The sequence below is a fragment of the Saimiri boliviensis genome, chromosome 9, assembly GCF_048565385.1.
Source record: "Saimiri boliviensis isolate mSaiBol1 chromosome 9, mSaiBol1.pri, whole genome shotgun sequence".
NCBI lineage: Eukaryota > Metazoa > Chordata > Mammalia > Primates > Cebidae > Saimiri > Saimiri boliviensis.
The window spans coordinates 102,180,830-102,201,392 of NC_133457.1; the positions used below are offsets into that span (position 1 = coordinate 102,180,830).

General features: G+C 43.5%; 1 protein-coding gene across 4 annotated transcripts in view; it reads left to right on the plus strand.

Moving 5' to 3' along the window:
- The window catches only part of RPRD1B (regulation of nuclear pre-mRNA domain containing 1B), a 91,359-nt gene that overhangs the window by 51,820 nt on the left and 18,976 nt on the right, over window positions 1-20,563 (plus strand). Inside the window, exon 7 of one of the 4 annotated variants that reach the window (XM_074406512.1) lies at window positions 2,358-4,041. The exons of 1 other annotated variant lie outside the window; for it this stretch is intronic. In XM_074406512.1, coding sequence (XP_074262613.1) covers window positions 2,358-2,366 — 9 coding nt within the window. In that variant the 3' untranslated portion in view covers window positions 2,367-4,041. 2 more of the 4 variants (XM_003936373.4, XM_039479630.2) reach the window with 2 other exon arrangements.

A 20,563-nucleotide genomic window follows, 5' to 3' on the forward strand; every position in this document is an offset into this window, starting at 1 on the left:
CTGGTAAGTTGAGACATGAGATTCGTGGATCTTCCTAAGATCTTTCTCCTTCATCTGTCCAGACCCCAAGAGAATAACCTGGAAAGGCAGCTAGTGACGGTCTGCAAGACCCAACTGAGAAAGTTTAAGAACCAGAAAATCTGGAGGCAGGTAAAGGCCAGAGTTGTATTTGGGGAAGTTTTGTTTGTAGTCACTCTTTTTTTGGAGACAGGGTCTCACTCTCACTCAGGCTGGATTGCACTGGTGTGATCTCAGCTCACTGCAGCCTCCACCTCCTGGGGTTAAGCAATCCTCCCAGCTCAGCCTCCCGAGTAGCTGGACCTATAGGTGCGTGCCACCACGCTTGGCTAATTTTGTATTTTTTGTAGAGATGGGATTTTGCCATGTTTCCCATACAGGTCTTGAACTCCTGGGCTCAAGTGATCCACCCGCCTCAGCCTCCAGAAGTGTTGGAATTACAGGCATGAACCACCATGTCTAGCCTGGAGTCACTGTTAATTTTTTTTGTTGGTCCATGGCAAGGTTTATAGATGACTTTGTTTGGAAAGCCTGAATCTGTTTTTAAAAGCAGAAATGAGCAGTAGGAAATCACAGTAGTTACTACTTGAGTCTATTTAGGGAACTATAAGAATTACTATAGCCTAAATTTGACCTAATCAGATCTTGTCATGAATTCTAGCCTGCTTGCCTCTCTTCAAAAAATTAATCTGGGTCATTTGACTGCTCCAGCTAAGCAGATACATGTTTTAACAGTTTTAAAGGTGGTTGCTACCTGTATTTGGCTATTCAGAGTACATACCCAGGCATACTTACCAATACATTTAAAAATACCTTGTAGCCTACAGGTCTTTTTTTTTAAACTGGCCTCAGCGTTTTATGTTTTTTATTTTTTGTGGAGACAGGGTCTCACTGTATTTCCCAGGCTGGTCTCAAATTCCTGGCCTCAAGCAGTCCATCTGCCTCAGCCCCTGAAAGCACTGGGATTAAAGGTGTGAGCCACCATGCCCAGGCCAGCCTTAATGTTTATTAATCCTTTGCAGTGACAGTCTCACTCTCACTCTATTTCTCTAGTGATGCCTTCCTCCTACACCTGCCCTCAAAATAGGCATCCCTGTGAGAAAGGTCACTTAGTGGCAGAAAGAGCCTTGGGCAGGATCCGTCCACTTTCATAGTGGCCTGAAGACAGAGCTTTCAAGTGGAACACATTTCTTTTTAGTTAAATGAGTTTCTTTGGTAATGTTCAGAATATATCAGCCTAAGCCTAATGGAATCCCCCATCCCCCACCCCAACCCCCCTTTCAAACAGACACAGCTGTTTTTGTTATTTTGACACAGTCTTGCTCTGCCACCCAGGCTGGAGTGCAGTGGCATGATCTCAGCTCATTGCAACCTCCGCCTCATGGGTTCAAGCAATTCTCCCTGTCTCAGCCTCCTGAGTAGCTGGGATTACAGGCCTGCACCACCATGCCCAGCTAATTGTTGTATTTTTTTTAGTAGAGACAGAGTTTCACCATGTCAGTCAGGCTGGTCTTGAACTCCTGACCCTTGGTAATCCACCTGCCTCAGCCTCGCAAAGTGCTGAGATGAACAGGTGCGAGCCACCACACATGGCCACAACTGTAATTTTTAAGAAATTGCCTAGCAGAGAGTTGAACTTAAGGTGGTGTCTAATTAGATCAAAGTGCATTCCGTTTTAACTTCAGTGAACTTGCCAGGATGGTCTGATGATAACCCAAGAGTAAGGATCCTTGGATTCTGATCCCAGCTCAGCTGCTAGAGACGCGGTGGTTTTCAAACTGTTCTTGAAGGGCTCCCTAGTTGCCAAGAGTGGATGGCTCTGAGTTGAGGTGACTTTGTCAGCTTTGGTCAGGGCATTCAAGCGGGGGCAGAAATCCCTGTTCTGTAGTTGTTTTGCTGTTGTACCCTTTTTGTACCTACCATTCAAGAGAAGTTTATTAGATGAATCCATGTCCAGACATAGAGAATTAGTCATCTTCATCCTTTATGTTAATTTCCCTTGAAGTATATATAGCCAAGAAGAAAAGGACTGTGGGAGAAAGGGGGATCAGATCCTCAGATTTGAAAATAGTTTTCAGTTTCAGGAACAGGAAAGGTGACCGTGAACCAGAGTCTGAGTCTCAGGAAGGTTACTTCATGTGGCATGCTCACCTGATGTCATGCTTTAGGTACTGTTCTTTCACTCGGCACATGTGCTGGGTGCCTTCTGTTTGACGGACACTGCGGAACCTGGTAGATGCTGGAGGAAGCAGATGGGTCTGGTCCTGGCCTCCAGGAGCTTAGCAGTTAAATGTGGAAGTCATTGCTAATCATTTACATAAGTCATTGTTTCATTTTAGTTGTGCTAAGTTTACAAAGGAAAGAAATGGACTGCTGGGAGAGCTCTCTCTCCACCCTTCTCCGTTCCTTTGTGGCCTGCCTGAGGAGCTCTCACTGCGGGTAGGAGACCAGCTGGCTGCAGTGGGGAGAAGATGTGCCTGACTCCCTCCTCTCCGTGCTTGGGCTTTTGTCTTTACAACTTGAACTAAGTATTGTTTATTTGGCCTTTCTCCTGCCTCATTATTCTTCCCATTGTTAGCTTCCACCTGCTGCCTCTTCAGGTTCCTGTAGGGGATCTGGTATCAAGGAATTTAGAATTTGAAAAGAAGTCTTAGAGTCCAGTTTCCTCTTCTCAGATAAGGAAGAGGGACACACCCTCGGTCACACAGCAGGTTAGAGACGGAACCAGGACGAAGCCTAGGTCTCTACATCTCAGCCCAGTGCTTGTTAACAATTCCTGCACAAAGGGCTTTCTTCATCCAGGGCCCAGCCTCAGGGACTTGCTTATCCTTGCAGAGATACCAAGAGGACAAAAAATAAGCCCTAAGGGGGCCAGCTGCCCCAGACTTCATATGGCCTGGGGTGGTTTTCCGTATGTCTTTGCAGATTTATCAAGAGTACCTTTTTCTGGGAGCTGAAGAAAGAAAAAAAAATTCCCCATTCCTATCATTAGGGGACTCATATTCTAGAGGAACACAGGAGTCTCACATGTGTGGAGAGAGCACAGAGCAGCCTGCTGGGGGCTCAGGCACACACCCTGTGTGAGGGAGAGCTCTGGAGCAGGAGGAGACCAGGCGTCATCTCCTGGATGCAGAGCAAGGATTTTCCTAAAGAGGAGGAGCCCAGATAGGCAGAGGAGTGGAGGCCAGGCTTTATAGGGCTAGGAGAAGAGAGAGATCCCTCCAGGATTGGAGGGAACCCTGAAAAAATGGTCCCCACAGACACAGAGAAGTGGGAGGCTGTGAGAAACACATCTGTGCGGGGCTGCTTTTACAAGACCGTAAGCTCTGCTCTGAAGGACAGCTCGTGGAGCTGGTGTGCTGCTGTGCTTCACTTTCTCAGAGCAGGGGCTTCAGGAAAGCTGGGCTTTCGGAAGAGAAGTCTGGTGGCGTTTTAGGAGCCCCAGGGGTCAGGAGACTATTGGAAGGCCTCACCAAGGACTTAGTGCAATTACTCAGTCATGGGATGAGCAGGTTCTGGTCGCAGGGAGTAGCAGTGGGATATTTTGAGCTTCTGTAGTGCTTACTTGCAAAACATGATAAATCTAGGTTAATCTCCAAGCTTTAACATAGAACGCATTACTTTACTGTGTTTTTTTTAGCCCTGTCTAGGTGGAGTCTGGAAAGAAATTGTGAAGCTCAGGTGTCTGTATTTTATTTTTTAGGCATAAACTTAAAAATTTTGAAACTTTTGAGAACCAACAAAAAGAAGGCAAATGCCAAATGTCACTTCTTTTTACTCCAAATCTCAAGCACTAAGTTGAATGCCATTTAATTCACTGTTGCCGGTATTGTACTCTGCGTTCCTTTTTTGATATAAAGTTTTGCCTTTTGAGAGTTTGAAACTCTAGCTTTGCAATATAGCTGAACAGGGTGGGCAGGCTGGTGGGGGCAAGGAAGAACACCAGGATGAAAGCAGCTGCCCCAGCTGCAGCATGGCACGCCCTCAGCATGCACAGACTTAACGCTGTTATCTTCTTTGTCTCCTTAGGAATACAAACAGAAGCTTGCGCGGGTAACCCAGGTCCGCAAGGAACTGAAGTCCCATATTCAGAGCTTGCCAGACCTCTCACTGCTGCCCAACGTCACAGGGGGATTGGCCCCCCTGCCCTCTGCTGGGGACCTGTTTTCAACTGACTAGGACAGGTGTCATGTCCCAGATTTCTGTTTGTACCAGCAGAAAGAAGAGGGCAAGTCATGGTTGGAAATAACCTTCTAGCCCCTGGTTCTATCCCTTCTTCCACTCAGCCCCCCAGCGTCAAGAAAGAACCACAGACTCTGATTTTCCTCTTCAGCCTCTTACCTTGAGCACAGTTCAGAACAGCGGCAACTGGAACCCGGTTTATATTCATATATGCAGACTACAGACTTTCTCTCCGACTTTGTATTTTCATGCCCCCACTGTTGGTTTTCCATTCTCAGCTCTCTCCTTATACCTAAGAAGTTAGGAAAATCATGTGTACTTCTGGAAGCTTTCAAAAGAATCTTGTCCCTCAAGACAGCATTTTGTCACAAAAACAGCTGCTGCTTTCTGAGCGGGGCTTGTTCAAGTTTGGTTCGGGCTTCCACTGAGGTACTTGTCCTGGAGACGTTGGCTTTCCTGGCTACATCTGCCCCAAAAGGTTGGAGCACAGCTGTTGTAGCATTGCCATAAAGAGTTTGCCAAATCTCTGATCCTCCCTTTCCATTCTCCTAGTGATGCACAAAGATTAGGTGCATTTACTTTGTAAACAGATTGGAGAATCTAGCAGTAAGATTCAAATCTAATCTGGAACATAAAGGCACAGTTCAGAGACAGAAAAACGAGGATCACAAGCGTGAATTAAAAGTAATTTATTTGCTTCAAGTTGCTAGATACAACCTTCTCACGCTGCAGCTCTCCACTGCCAGAGCACGTTCCGAAAAACAGGGTGCCTTGACCCCTGGTGGGTGTGAAGGCAGTTGTTAGGAGTGGCAGGCACTGGTGGGCCCCAAGAGATGAAGGCCTCTTACCCAGGTGTGCTGCATCTGGGCTCTGCGTGGGTGTTACTTGGACCCTTTCTTCTGGGAGTTGGGTACACACTAACATTTAATCTGCTGTCTGGGTGCGTGTGCACAGTACGTGACTAAACTCGAACATCACTGCAAACAGGACGCTGAGCAGGTCTGCCAGGTCACGCCCCTGCACAGGTCCTTGTCCCTGCCCAGCGGGGAGTACTTGTGTCAGATGTTACTGAATAGCTCATCTCGGCAGGGGAGGCGGGGAGTCAGAGATAATAATTGGGGGTTTTAATTCTATTATCATGCCAGCTGACATTATGACTATATAATGTAGTTAGAGACGATTTTTATCTTGCTTATAGTAAAGGTTCAGCCTGCCAACTGTAGGTCACTCTAATTTGGCGGGCTTATTTTTGACATTGGAAAGGGCAGAAAACAATTTGCCTCAATAATGTAATAGGAGTTCTAGACCAGAGGCTGAAACCCAAACTCTATAAAAAGGAATCCAATGGAGGGGGCTTTGTAATCTCCATTAATTCGAGTGGCTTTTTCCAGGATCACCAAAAATTACGTGTAATTTTACATGTTAAACACGTCGAAACGTAACCTATGTCTAGAAAGCATAACGGGCTTCCCTTCCAGAAGCTCTCCTGCTTGTTATGAAGTAAGAGCAGTGAAAAGTCATAGCAGATACTCAGCTGAACTCTGTGTAGAACATGGTAGTGTTTGAGCTGTTACTCAGATTTGAATTCAGACTGTGTCTTTGCTTATTGTCACTGCCGGTTGTTCCGTCACTGTTAATGAGTCTATAAGGTTTTTCTTCCAGAGGCCGTAGGTGACATCACTAAAATGGCAAGATAAATTGTAATCTTTGCTGCTGCTGCACCCCCAGCCTCCTCACCCCCCGCCCCCAGTGGTGTGCTGCTTTATAGATGAGCGTGTTTTGGAGCAGGCCCATCTTGGACACTATGCTTTGACCAAGGAAGTGAGATCTGACCAGCCACAAACCAGCCAAAAGAGTATGGTAGATACTTGATCAGCTAGATGAAAATATAACAATGGATTTAGCTCACTGCTCTGTTTTATCCAACTGAGTCTTTGACCAGCAATTGGTGCATAATTATTACAGCAAAAGTAAGAAATGAAACTGTAGCAATTATGTAAATGAATGTGTTGGCCTCTTAATACCTGTTACTGGTGAACTTCCCGTGAGGAAGTTAGTTTTTTGTTTTGATGAAATGCTTTTGTTTTTCAAATCTTAATTCTGCTGTCCACATCCTCCCAAAGTGTGCTTACTTCATTTGTTTAATTTAAATGAACCTTCCTACTTGTATGTATGAGGTGACTTGGTGGGGTGGGGTGGGGTGGGTGGTTTTTGTTTTTGTGTTTTTTCTTTCTTAGGGCATCTGTAGGCCTCAAAGGACCTTTCCTTTAGGTCATATTCCTCAGAAATGTCAATCTACCCTTGTTTTTCTTTTTTGTTGGTTTTTCTTAAAGAATATTTTCAAAGCTTAAATTTGTATATTAATTTAGGACTTTATTTAGAAGTATAGGCTGTCGTCGGCAGCAGTATATTCTGAAATGTCTCATAGATATATATTTTTGAATAAAGATGGTGTTGTTGAACAACATCGTGTGATTTTTTTTTTTTTTTAACCTACCCTGTTACTGAAAACACAGTGCTTTTCTTTGTAAGCAGTGGGTGATTAGTAATCACCAATAGAGAATGTGCTGTCTGCACAGAATCTTGTCCCTTGGGAGTTTTTGTGACTGTTAGTGGCACGTAAATACTCAGCACTTACACAGTATTTTCTGCTTATTTCCAGGGGCTTAATTAGCTTTAATTAGGAAATGTACACAGTACCCATGAGAGGTGCCACCATAGTCTCACCCTCACTGTACAGAAGTAGGAACTGATAGAGAGAAGCTAAATGACTGTTCCCCAGTACTTCACAGCCAGTCTCTGGCAGATTGAAACTTGGAAGTTCTTTGATTTTAGCGCCTTCGTTCATACCAGTAGGCCTCCTGAGAGTTATTTGATTTTGTTAGTACAGGGGAAAGCCACTCTGAACAATAAAAAGATGAAAAATGTGAAATAATTGCAAACCCAAGTGGTATCTCTCTTAAAAACAGTCATAGCTTTCCTTTCTCCTTTTCGCTTGTGCATTCAGTGAATGCATATTGACTGTGTATTGCTGGCTAAAGCTCTCCAAATAACAGAAAAAATGGTTTGCTTTCGGCCTTTCTGAAGCAAGGGATATGCTTGGAAGGATCATAAACCGGTCCACTGGGTAATAGCAGCATCTGCCAGAAGAAGTGGGGTTATCTGTCTTATGGTGCAAAAACCTTTGTAGTAGGTGTGGTTCGTCAAGACTGCAACCCAAAGAAGTCCAGTATTAGGAAAATTGAGACTGCATTACCCAAGTTCTGTCTTAAAATATAGAAGTTGAATGTTACATGTGAATCTCAAGAGACAAGATCTCCTGTGTCCCCAGGTTTCATGGCCTAGTTAATTTCTTCACTCCTACCTATAAATAGTAAGCCCATGATTCTTCTGGTTTAATTGGCACTTCAGGCTACAGAATGACTTGGAGGTCCTCAGAGTTCAAGGTGGAGCTACCCAAGAGTTCATGAATCTGTCAAAATGCTTACCCTTTGTGATTAGAGCCATTAACTCTCTGTGTGACCTTCCTGGGCAAGGTATTTTCCTCTCTGGGCCTCAGTTTTGTTTTCTTTTCTTTTTTCTTCTTTTTGAGATGTTCTAACTTTTGCCCAGGCTGGCACAACCTTAGCTCACTGCAGCCTCAAACTCCTGGGCTCAAGCGATCCTCCTACCTCAGCCTCCTAAGTAGCTAGGACTATAGGCATCCACCACCATGCCTGGCCTATTTTTATTTATTAATTTTTTTTTTTTTTTTTTTTTTTTTTTTTTTTTTTTTGAGACAATTTCGCTGTTGTTGCCCAGGCTGGAGTGCAATAGCACAATCTTGGCTCACTGCAACCTCCGCCTCCCGGGTTCAAGCGATTCTCCTGCCGCCTCCCGAGTAGCTGGGATTACAGGCATGTGCCACCACGCCTGGCTAATTTTGTATTTTCAGTAGAGACAGGGTTTCTCTTGTGTTGTTCAGCCTGGTCTTAAACTCCCAACCTCTGGTGTCTACCCACCTCAGCCTCCTAAAGTGCTGGGATAACAGGCGTGAGCCACTGCGACTGGCTGCCTGGCCAATTTTTTTCTTTTCTTGACTTTTCTTTTTTAGAGATAGGGTCTCGCTATGTTGTCCGGGCTGGTCTCAAATTTTGGGGCTCAAGCAGTCCTCCCGCCTTGACCTCCCAAAGTGCTAGGCTGACAGGCATGAGCCACCACAGCCAGCCTCAGTTTTCTTAGCTGTGAAATGTAGCATTGGACTAAATTATTCCTGGCCTTGCTGCGAGCCCTAAAAGCGTAGGATTGTTGTGCTGCATAAGAAGCATACAGGACTGAAGTCTGTGAGAACTCTGGATGATCTATCCTGGGCTCCCAGTACTGTTTGTTAGAGAAATGAATAGTATCACCACTGTGCTGCGTACACATAGGAAACCCTGGAGACCACAGTGTGTAAAGATCAGGACACAGGAGACAGCGCCACCACCAGGAAGATGGGCGTGAACACAGTAGTTCACTGCACAAAATTCGTGCATGGTTTATTAGGGATCTTTAAGAAAAAGCCATTTGCTAGCATGATGTCCTCTTTTACTTTCTCCTGCAATAATTCATCTGGCTGAAGCTCATCTCTCACTGCCACCTCTGCAGGATTTTCCATTTAGAAATCATGCTTCCGCTCTGAGGCACAGATTCAATTAAGAATCCATTATTCTCCTGTACAGGAGGTTGGGATGCATACAGCTTTATGTAGTGTTGAAAGCCCAGTGTGTTCAATTTTTTTAGACTCTGAAACAGTTATTTTGCATTAAAAATTCATTTCCACCGTTGGTTTGATAAATATTAAAATTAGCAGCAGGAAATCATTCATCTAGTATTTTTTGTGAATAAGAGGCAGCTGTGGCGAGTGATAATTCATATCTTCTCATCTCTCACTGTGATGACCTTGGACAAGTCACTCAGCCCTTGGGGACCTCAGCTACTGCTTACAGGAGATGAGTAGGGTTGATTACATAACCTCTATAAGTCCTTTCCAGATCTGAAGTCCTGTCACTAGGTTTTCAGAATGTTTCTTCCTACGGAGAATCTCAACAAACTCTACCTGAATAATGTCCCCCATACATTTTTAAATACCAACTATCTATACAAATTCTTAGTTATTAAATAGATGTATCAAAGTAGTTACAAACATGCTTGTTAATAACTGAGATGTTTGTGAAAAGGGTCCAGTGCTTTGGTACAAATTAGGGGCTCAGTGGTGGCTGCTACTACGTTAGATAATGAATGCAGGTATTTATAAACACAGGTAACAAGATTAAAATAGATGTTTGCTGGAAGGAGTAACAGAGACCACATGCCTAGACCATCTGCAGCACTTAAAAGAGAGTGGTCAAAAACCTGTCATCCTCAACCTCCCTCACCCACATTGAAGGTATGGAAAGAGTCAGGAGTTACCGGGTCAAGGAAGAGGATTTGGGGTGAGAATTCTTTGAAAAGAGCCATTGGTGTGTGTGGCGTCTCCTTAGTGGGAGCAGTGGGTGCCACTTACACTTACCTCAAGGCTAGTGGAAAGGGCCTCCACGGAACTTAGTATGTGTCCCTGATCTGGTGGATTAGATGGACCCCTGCCTGGAAAGGTCTAAAGGGTGAGATGCTGGTGCTGGCTAAGTGTTTGATGAAGAGGCAAGGGAGAAGCTAGCTGCAGCCTCCACTCCTAGAGTCCGTCAGGGCAGGGGATGCACGTAGAACTGGCCTGCATCCTGGGTTGATAGAGCCTGAGCAAGAGGCCAGGGGTTTCAAGATGAACTTCAGATTCGCTGTGCTGAGGAAGGAGTAAAGCACAAAGAGCCAGGGAGAAGGCCTCACCCCAAGAGACCCCAGCTGATGGGAGTGAGGATGGGAGATGGGGGTGGGGTGGTGGGGGTGGTGGGGAGGAGCGACTCCAAGGAGCTGAGGAGCCTGTGGGGGAAGGGAGCTGTTAACCCTTTCCCCAGCAGTTCCCAGTCACCACCACCACTCCTCAAGAAAGGACTGTCTCTTGCTGCTTCACTCCCACTGCTCTGTCCCTGCAAGGGTCAGAAACAGTAAAGAAGGGAGGCCTCCCTTTCCTGCTGCTGGCCCTCCACCCCCAGCAGACCCAGAGAAGTCAGCTTCACATGATAGGCTATTTTGATTATAACATGAAACTGCACATTTACAGCTCTGAAATGAGACCGCACTGTAAGTGTGATGACAGGAATTTTTTTTTTTTTTTTTTTTTTTTTGAGACGGTGTCTCTCTCTCTCACCTAGGCTGGAGTGCAGTGGTGCGATGCACGATCTTGGCTCTCTGCAACCTCTGCCTCCCCAGTTCAAGCAATTCTCCCTCACCCAGCCTCTGGCATAGCTGGGATTACAGGTGCACACCACCTGTAATCTGGTCTAACTTCTGTATTTTTAGTAGAGACAAGATTTCACCATGTTGGTCAGGCTGGACTCGAACTCCTGACCTTGTGATCCACCTGCCTCTGCCTCTTAAAGTGCTGGGATTACAGGCATGAGCCACCGTGCCTGGCCAGGAATTTTTAAAAATAAAAATGACTAGAGAAGTTATGGAGGCCTGGGTTTTTCTTTTGAGAGTGAGAGGATACATTAGCCCCACACATTGGATTTCAAGGGCTGCTAGAGGCAAAGCTGCTTTGCAATTGCAGTTCCCCGATCCTGCTTGTGGACTGTGGTGGTTACACACACATGATTCATTTTAGGGTCTTTCATTCTTGGTTCACCGTTCATTTCCACAATCTCAGTTTGTTCATTAATTTGTGAATTCATAATCCTATATATGTGTGAACACGTTTTTCAAAAGTGGTAAAATACATATAACATAAATTTACTATTTTAGCTGGGCACAGTGGCGCATGCCTGTAATCCTAGCACTTTAGGAGGCCGAGGAAGGTGGATCACCTGAGCTCAGGAGTTCAAGACCAGCCTGGCCAACATGGTGAAACCCGGTCTCTACTAAAAATACAAAAATTGGCTGAGTGTGGTGGTGTGCCTCTGTAGTTCCAGCTACTTAGGAGGCCGAGGCAGGAGAATTGAACCTGAGAGGCGGAGGTTGCAGTGAGCCAAGACTGTGCCACTGCACTCCAGCCTGGGTGACAGAGCAAGCCTCCGTCTCTCCATATATATATACTAAAGTGTATAAATCAGTGGCATTTAGCACATCTGTGATGTACAACTGTCACCACGATGTAGTTCCAGAACATTCTCATCCCCCAAACAGGAAACCCTGTACACAGTAAGCAGTCACTCCCGTTATCCCCTACTCCCAGGCCCTGGCGACTACTAATCTGCTTTCTATCCCTGTGAAATCGCCTATTTGGATATTTAATATAAATGGAATCACACAGTATACGATCTTTGCGCCTGGCTGCTTGCATTTAGCATAATGTTTTTAAGCCTGGTTCATCTATGTTGTAGCATATATTAGAATGTCATTCCTTGTTATGGTTGAATAATATTCTATTGTGTGGATATGCCACATTTTATTTATCCATTAGTTGATGCACAATTGGGTTGTTTCTACCTCTTCTCTATAACCAGTCGGGCTGCTGAAAACATTCACATGCCAGTTTTGGGTTGAACACCCGTCTTCAGCTCTGTTGGGTATATACCTAAGAGTGCCATTTCAGGGTCCCGCGGTAATTCTACAGTTAGCTTATTGAGAAACCACCAAATGTTTTTCCAAACTGGCTGCCCCATTTTACATTTCCACCAGTGAAGTGTGAGCCTTCCAGTTTCTGCACATCCTCCCTGTATTAGTCAGGGTTCTCCAGAAAAACATACATAGAGAAAGGGGAAAAATTACTTTAAGGAATTGGCTCACACAATTGTGGAGGTTTGGCAAATCCCAAATCAGGCAAGAGTTGCAGTTCAAAGGCAATCTGGGAAAATTCTTTCCTGCTTAGGGGGAGGTCAGTCTTTGTTCTATTAAAGCCTTCAGCTAATTGGCTGAGGCCCACTCAGATTAGGGAGGATAATTTGCTTTACTCTAGATTTAGCAAGTTAAATGTTGATCTCATCCCCAAAATGTCTTCACAGAAACATCCAGAGTAGTATTTGACCAACTATCTGGGCTTCATGGCCCAGCCAAGTTGACATGTAAAATAAAATAAAGTAAAACACCACACTTTCCAAAACTTGTTGTTTTTCATTTAAAAAATTATAACTGTGTTAGTGTTCAAGGGTTCAATTAAAAAATACCACCAACTGGGTAGTTTAAAACAAGAGAAGCTCACTGTCTCACAGTTCCGGAAACCAGAAATCCAGAATCAAGGTGTTTGCAGGGCCACCCTTCCCCTGAAGCCTCTAAAAGAGGATATTTTCTTGCCTTTTTCAGATCCTGGTTGCCCCAAGCGTTTCTTGGTTTGTGGCAACATAACTATACCCTCTTCCTCCGTCTTCCTATGTGGCCATCTCCCCTATGTTTCTATATCCAGATTTTTCTTCTTTTAAGGTCACCAGTCATATTGGATTAAGGGCCACCTTAATAACCTCATCTTAACTTGATTAAATTGGCAAAGACCCTATTTCCAAATAAGGTCACATTTACCGATGCTGGGAGTTAGGACTTCAACATACTGGGGGGGTGGGAAACACAATTGAAGCTGGAACAATAGCCATCCTATTAGGCGTGGTTTTGATTTGCATTTTTCTAATGACGTTGAGCATCTTGTCATGTTGGCTATGACAACATGGCCAAATGGCTTGTTGGCCATTTGGATATCTTCTTTGGAGAAATGTCTATTCAAGTCCTCTGCCCATTTTTGAATTGAGTTGTCTTTTCTGTTGTTGAGTTGTAAACGTTCTTTAAATATTCTGGATACTAGACCCTTAATCAGACACATGATTTTCAAAGATTTTCTCCCACCCTGTGTGTGTTGTCTTTTCATTCTCTTGATAGTGTCCTTTGATATACATAAGGTTTTAATTTTGATGAATTCCAATTTATTTTTTGTTTTGCTTGTTCTGGAGTCATATCTAAGTAAACACTGCCAAATCCAAGATCATGAAGATTTAGTCCTAGGATTTTATACTTTTAGCTCTTACATTTAGGTCTTTGATCCATTATGAGTTCATTTGTACAATCCCACTACTAATCAGCATGAGAGTTTTGACCTGCTCCATTTCTGACCTGGGCCGGTTCACTCCTCCTTAGGCCACCTGATGGTCCCCTGCTCCTAAGAGTTTGCCATAATGATGCCAAACTTATTGCAGTCACCTAAACAGCATAGCACACTACAGCCCAGAATCCCTGGGCTCAAGTGATCCTCCCACCTCAGCCTCCTGCGTAGCTGGGACCACAAGTATGCACCACCATGTCCAGCCAACCACAATTTTCTTAAAAGTTTCTACCAATGTTTAATAAAATCATCATCTATTATTTAAGTTAGAGACTTTCATTCCTACCTATGAAGGATTAAATGCTATGGAAATTGCCCTCTACCATAAACAATTATAAAAGCAGACAAAATATATAAAACAAGTGTTGCAGGCATTGGACAATAGGAAACACAGAACGATAAATCCCTGAGAGAAGGAAAACAAACAGAGAGAATGCTATGATTGGCCTACCTTACTTATTCAGGGCACTTCCAGTATATAGCACAAAGATAGGGAACCACAGATCCAATGTATCACTGAATTGAGAAGATAGAAATCAGAGTTCAGGAAGGCTAGAAATCAGAGTTGAGGTGGCTAGAACTTGCAGGGAAAAATAACAGGAAGTATCTGAACAGAGATAGAGCTTGGGAGCTCTGCAGAGGGTCCCCTGACCCTTAAGTGAGTTCCAATCATACATGTGTGGGATGAAACACCATGAGATCAAACAAAGAACAAACAGAAAGCAATAGACCAGATACTTCCCAGAGCTCAAACAAGCCTGGGAATAGTTGAGGTTTATACTAACTAGAGTAGAGAGACCTTGTAATACAGAGAGCATTGATAGAATTCTCAAAAACATTATGCTTTTGTAGTAGGGCTAAATTTTCCTGAGAGTAATGCTGCCCACAGCTTGCCATAAAAAAATAGCTTAATAGTTGACCTTTAATAGATCCACAGGTAACTTAACTGCATGGCAGAACAAAGCCTAACCCTGTTTAAACCTAGCACTCTAGGATTTGTAGTATTTCTTTAAATACAACAAAGTAAAATATACTGTTTATCATCCAACAACAACAAAAAAAATCACCAGGCATGCAGAAAGGTAGAAAATTATGGCCCAGAGCTAGGAGAAAAATAAATCAGCAGATCCAGAACGATACAGATGATTGAATTAGCTGGCAAAAGCCATAAGATTTATTAAGTGTGGAAGGTAGAATATGATAAGGTAACAAGTACACCAAAATGTCTAAAACAACCACTGAAATAACAAAATGAAGAGTTACAACTAAGAAGCCAACACAGGAGATGCAATGAAAATGACCAGAGAACAGAGGAGACAGACTGAAACCTAATCATACCAGTAATTACGTTAAATGTAAATGGTCTAGATATCAATTAAAAGGCAGAGATAGATGGGATTTTTTAAAAAATGTAAGACCAAGTATATGTTGCCTACAAGAAACAAACTTTAAATGTAAAGACACAAATAGTTTAAAAGTAAGTGGATGAAGATATATGATACCTACACTAGACAAAAGGAAAGCTAAATAATAACGTCAGGCAAACGATTTCAGAGAAAAGAATACTATCAGGGATAGAGGGGGTTATTGCACAATAATAAAGGAGTTAATTAAGGGGGCACGATAATCTTAAACACTTATGCATTTAACAACAGACCTTTAAAATATATAATGGAAAAACTGATGAAACCACAAAGAAAATGGACAAATATACAATTATAGTGGATATTTCAATACCCTTCTCTCAATAATTGATAGAATAATGATATGGACTAAATGTTTGTGTCCTCCCTCCTCTCCAAAAATTATATGTTGAAACCCTAATCCTCAGTATGGTGGTATTTGGAGATGGGGTGTTTGGGAGGAATGAAGTCATGAAGGTGAAGCCCTCATCATGGGATTACTGCCCTTATAAGAAGAAACACAAGAGAATTTGCTCCCTCTCTCTCTGTCCTTATCCTGTGAGGACACAGAAAGGTGGCTTGTCTACAAGCCATGAAGTGGGCTCTCATCACAACCCAACCATGGTAACACTCTGCTTTCAGAATTACCGCCTCCATAACTGTGAAGAATAAATGTTTATTGTTTATGCCATCCTGTCTATGGTATTTGTTACAGCAGCCTGAACAGACTAACACCAATAAGTAGACACAAAGTCAGGATGATAGTAGACTTGTACAACACCATTAACCTTAGCCTGATTGACATTTCTAGAGCACTCCTCCTAACAACAGCAAAATACAAATTCTTCTCAAGTGTATAAGTTTTACCAGTAGAAGCCACATTCTAAACAATAAATTCAAAAGTTCTCTATCAGATCTCATGAGACTTAAAAAAAAAAAAAAGAAAGAAAAAAGAAAAGTTCTCTAGCAAGCTGACTAAATTTTTATTTCAAAAAATTTTAAAAGCATTCATGTCGTAGAAAGTACATTTGCCGACCACAGTGAAATTAAAATTAAAATCAATACTGAAAAGATCCCCAGAAAATCCCCAAATATTTGGAAACTAAGTAACATGCCTCCAAACAAAATATGGATAAAAAATAAAAGGGAAATCAGAATGTATTTTGAACTGAATGAAAATTAAAACATAACATATCAGAATTTGTGGGCTACAATAAACTAGGAATAGAGGAGAATTGCTCCAACCTGATAAATATCATCTATGGGTTACTCATAGCTAACAACATACTTAATGATGAAAAACTACAAAATTTCCCTGCTAAGATCAGGCACAGGCCAGGCCCAGTGGCTGATATCTATAATCCCAGTGCTTTGAGAGGCTGAGGTGGGAAGACTGCTTGAGGCCTAGAGTTTGACACCAGCCTAGGCGGCATAAATGAGACCCTGTCTCCTAAAAACTAAAAAAGGAAAAAATAATCCCGAACAAGACAAAGATGTCTTTTCTCCATTTCTATTCAACATTGTACTGGATGTTCTGATGAGGGCAATCAGGCAGGAAAATGAAATAAAAGACATTCAGACTGGAAAGAAAGAAGTAAAACTATTGATATTCACAGGTGACATCATCTTGTATACAGCAAATCCTAAATAATACACTAAAAATTTTCCAAAACTAAACAAGTTCAGCAAGGTGGCAGGATAAAAGACCAAGATACAAAACAATTAATCATATTTCTAAACACTGGCAAATGAACTATCCAAAAATAGAAAAAAAGGAAAAATAGAATTAAGATGATTTCATTTTCAACAGCATCAGAAACAATAAAATAATTATGAATAAATTCAACAATAGATATGCAAAAGTCATACTCTGAAAATAAGAAACATTGTTGAAAGAAAAGAAGACCTAAATAAAGAGAAAGACATCCCCTGTTGGTGGATTGAAAAACATTATTATTAAGATGCCAATAAGGCCAGCAGGGTGGCTCACGCCTGTATTCCCAGCACTTTGAGAGGCTGAGGCGGGCAGTGACTTGAGGTCAGGAGTTTGCAACCAGCCTGGCCAACATGGTGAAACCCTGTCTCTACTAAAAATACAAAAATTAGCCGGGTAGGGTGGTGGATACCTGTAATCCCAGCTACTGGGGGACTGAGGCAGGAGAGTCACTTGAACCTGGAAGGTGGAGATTGCAGTGAGCTGAGATCGCGCCACTGCACTGCCTGGGTGACAGACTGTCTCAAGAAAAAACCAAAAAAACAATACTTCTCAAAATGATCATATTCAATGCAATTCCTGTCAAGATTTGAGCAGGCCTTTTTTAAAAATAGAAATGGACAAGGTGATGTTAAAATTTATATGAAAGTTGTCAATCTTGAGAAGGAAGAGCAAAGTCCCAATTTCAGAACTTAGTACAGAGCTACAACAATCAAGACTGTGTAGTACTGAATGGAATTTAGTCTAGACACTAATCCTCACATTATGGCCAAGTGATTTTCAACAGTGCCAGGACTCTTCAATGGGGAAAGAATAGCTTCTTCAACAAATAGTGCTGGAACGACTGAGTATTCACATGTAAAAGAATGAAGTTTGACTTCTTCTTCACGTCATATACAAAAATCAATTCCAAATGGATCACAGACCTAGAAGTAAGAAGTAAAACTGTAAACCCCTTAGAAGAAAATATGAGTGAATCTTCATGACCTTGGTTTAGGCAAAGGCTTCTTAAACATAACACCAAAAGCACAAGCAAGAAAGAGGTACATAAATTGGACTTTCTCAAAATTAAATACTACAAATTCTTCAATTGGACCCTATTTAAAAAAAAAAAAGACAACCCCACCCCCCATAATATTTACAAATCATGCTGCAAGGTTTTGAAGTAGTGAACATGTCACTACCTATGAAGTGATGAGCCAGTTATTGGGCTATAACTGTACATTCTTCCTCCTTTCCCACCATTTATTAACCACAATAACCCTGTGACATCACAGTACCCCCACTTTACAGACGAGGAAACAGAGGCTCAGAGATGTTGTGACTTGCCCAAGTGTGTGACGCTGGTATATGATGGAACAGGGACTCAGCCCCAAGTCCCTCTTGTCTCCAGCTCTCTTTCGGTCACCCTGTATCGCTTGTTAGAGAATGCCAGACATAGAAGATCTGCAGCCTTTACACCAGGGGAAACTGAGGTCCAAGAAAGGAAATACTTCTCCAAGTTCCTGCTGCCGTCCCCTGCCTCCTGATTTGTTGCTGTTTGTTACAGCAGACTACAGAGAGCCTATGCAATAAAATCTCACTCATCTGGGCTTATCTAATGCAGGGTTATGAGAACAATAGATTATTTTAAAAGAAATAATTTGATTACTCTTGAAGTTGTGAGGGAAAGAATGTTGGGCAGTAGAAAGGAAGACATTCAAGTTTATAACCTGAAATATGTGAATTTGAGAGCTGACTTGTACTTTATTAATTCTGGAATCTAGCATCCATGACCACGCTGTGCCCAGTGCCCTCATCTCTCGCATGAGAGGGCTGTGCTTTACCCACCTCTCCCAGTGTGGTGGGGGTCAGGCAAGATGAGAGGTGTCAGCGGCTTCAAAGACAGTGGAGTCGGAACAAGTGCAGTGATTGTTTTATGGCAAAAGGACTGGGGCTAACATTGCTGGGAAGTACAGCTCTTTTTGCTTCTCTGTCTCTATGTATAAATATTACTGTTTTAATTTAATCAGATGGCTGAGCGAGGTGGCTCACACCTGCAATCCCAGCACTTTGGGAGGCTGAGGTAGGTGGATCACCTGAGGTCGGGAGTTTGAGACCAGCCTGGCCAACAGAGTGAGACCCCACCTCTACTAAAAATGCAAAAATTAGTTGAGTGTGGTGGTGGGCACCTGTAATCCCAGCTACTTGAGAGGCTGAGCCAGGAGAATCCCTTGAACCTGGGAGGCGGACGTTGCAGTGAGCTGAGATTGCAGCACTGCACTCCAGCCTGGGCAACAAGAGTGAAACTCCATCTCAAGACAAAATTAATTAATTAATTAATTTAATGAGTCACTAAGGATTGCTTATCAATTGTGGGCAAATAGGTTCTGCTTATGTGTTTGAAAAGTTCTTTTATTTATTTATCTATTATTATTATTTTTGAGACAGAGTCTTACTCTGTCACCCAGGCTGGAGTGCGGTGGCACGATCTCGGCTCGCTGCAACCTCTGCCTCCCTGCAACCTCTATTCTTCTGCCTCAGCCCCTCCAGTAGCTGGGATACAGGCATGTGCCACCACACCCGGCTAATTTTTGTATTTTTAGTAGAGATGGGGTTTTACCATATTGGCCAGGCTGGTCTTGAACTGCTGACCTCATGATCTGCCTGCCTCGGCCTCCCAAAGTGCTGGGATTACAGGCGTGAGCCACCGCAACCAGCCTTATTTATTATTATTTTTTTGAGACTGGATCTCACTGTGCCGCCCAGACTGGAGTGCAGTGGCACGATCATAGCTCACAGCAGTCTTGAACTTGTAGGCTCAAGCCACCACGCCTGGCTAATTTTTAATTTTTTTTTTTGTAGAGATAGGATTTCACTGTGTTACCCAGGCTGATCTTGAACTCCTGGCCTCCAGCAACCCTCCCACCTCCGCCTCCCAAAGTGCTGGGATTACAAGTTCAAGCCAGCGCACCTGGTCTGAGAAATTCCTGTAAATAGGCTCGGCCGTCCCGGAGAGCCTGGCTTGTTTCTGGTGATGTGTCTTTCCCATAACTAGTGCACGAGTCAGCAAACTCCACTTGGCCTGTTCTTGTAAGTCAAGTTTTCCTAGAACACGGCCCCACCTATCTGTTTCTGTGTTGTTCATGGCTACTTTTGACGCACAGCGGCAGAGTTGAGTGTTCGAGACAAAGGCTGGCTGGTGGCCCACGACCTCTAAAATATTTTGAGCATGTGACACCTATTCCCACATCCAGGGGTAGTATTTCCACTGTGCAGATGAGAGCACAGCATACTGATGCCTGCCACTAGGAGTGGCCGTCCGAGAATGTCAGCCCACTGCATGGTTTGCACATGCTGGGGTTCCAAGAAAGCCGCTTGCACAGGCACTGGATGGCACGATGCTTTATTCACCTGGAGAGGAGACACCGCAAGGTCAGCCTCCGTAGTGAGCCTCAGTCCTCCATGGCCAGTGGGTCTTGCTCGGGAGTCTGTGCTCACTATTGCACTTTTGCAGCCCCACTTCTGTGCTGCAGGTGAGGGACGCTGTTCCCTCTCTGCCGGGAACTCTTATAGCAGTGGACTGGTCAGCTGTGATGTGAAACCTGTGTCTAAGCAGACTAAAGAAGTACACATCGGCCAAGCTGCTGGCTCATGCCTTTAATCCTGGAACTTTGGGAGGCCAAGACGAGCGGATTACCTGAGGTCAGGAGTTTGAGACCAGCCTGGGGTGAAACCCTGTCTCTACTTAAAAAAAAATAAAAATAAAAAATGAGCCAGCATGGTGGCAGGTACCTGCTGTAATCCCAGCACTTTGGGAGGCTGAGGCGGGCACATCACTTGAGGTCAGGAGTTTGAGACCAGCCTGGCCAAGATGGCGAAACCCCATCTCTACTAAAAATACAAAAATTGGCCGGGCGCGGTGGCTCAAGTCTGTAATCCCAGCACTTTGGGAGGCCGAGGCGGGTGGATCACGAGGTCGAGAGATCGAGACCATCCTGGTCAACATGGTGAAACCCCGTCTCTACTAAAAAATACAAAAAATTAGCTGGGCGTGGTGGCGCGTGCCTGTAATCCCAGCTACTCAGGAGGCTGAGGAAGGAGAATTGCCTGAACCCAGGAGGCGGAGGT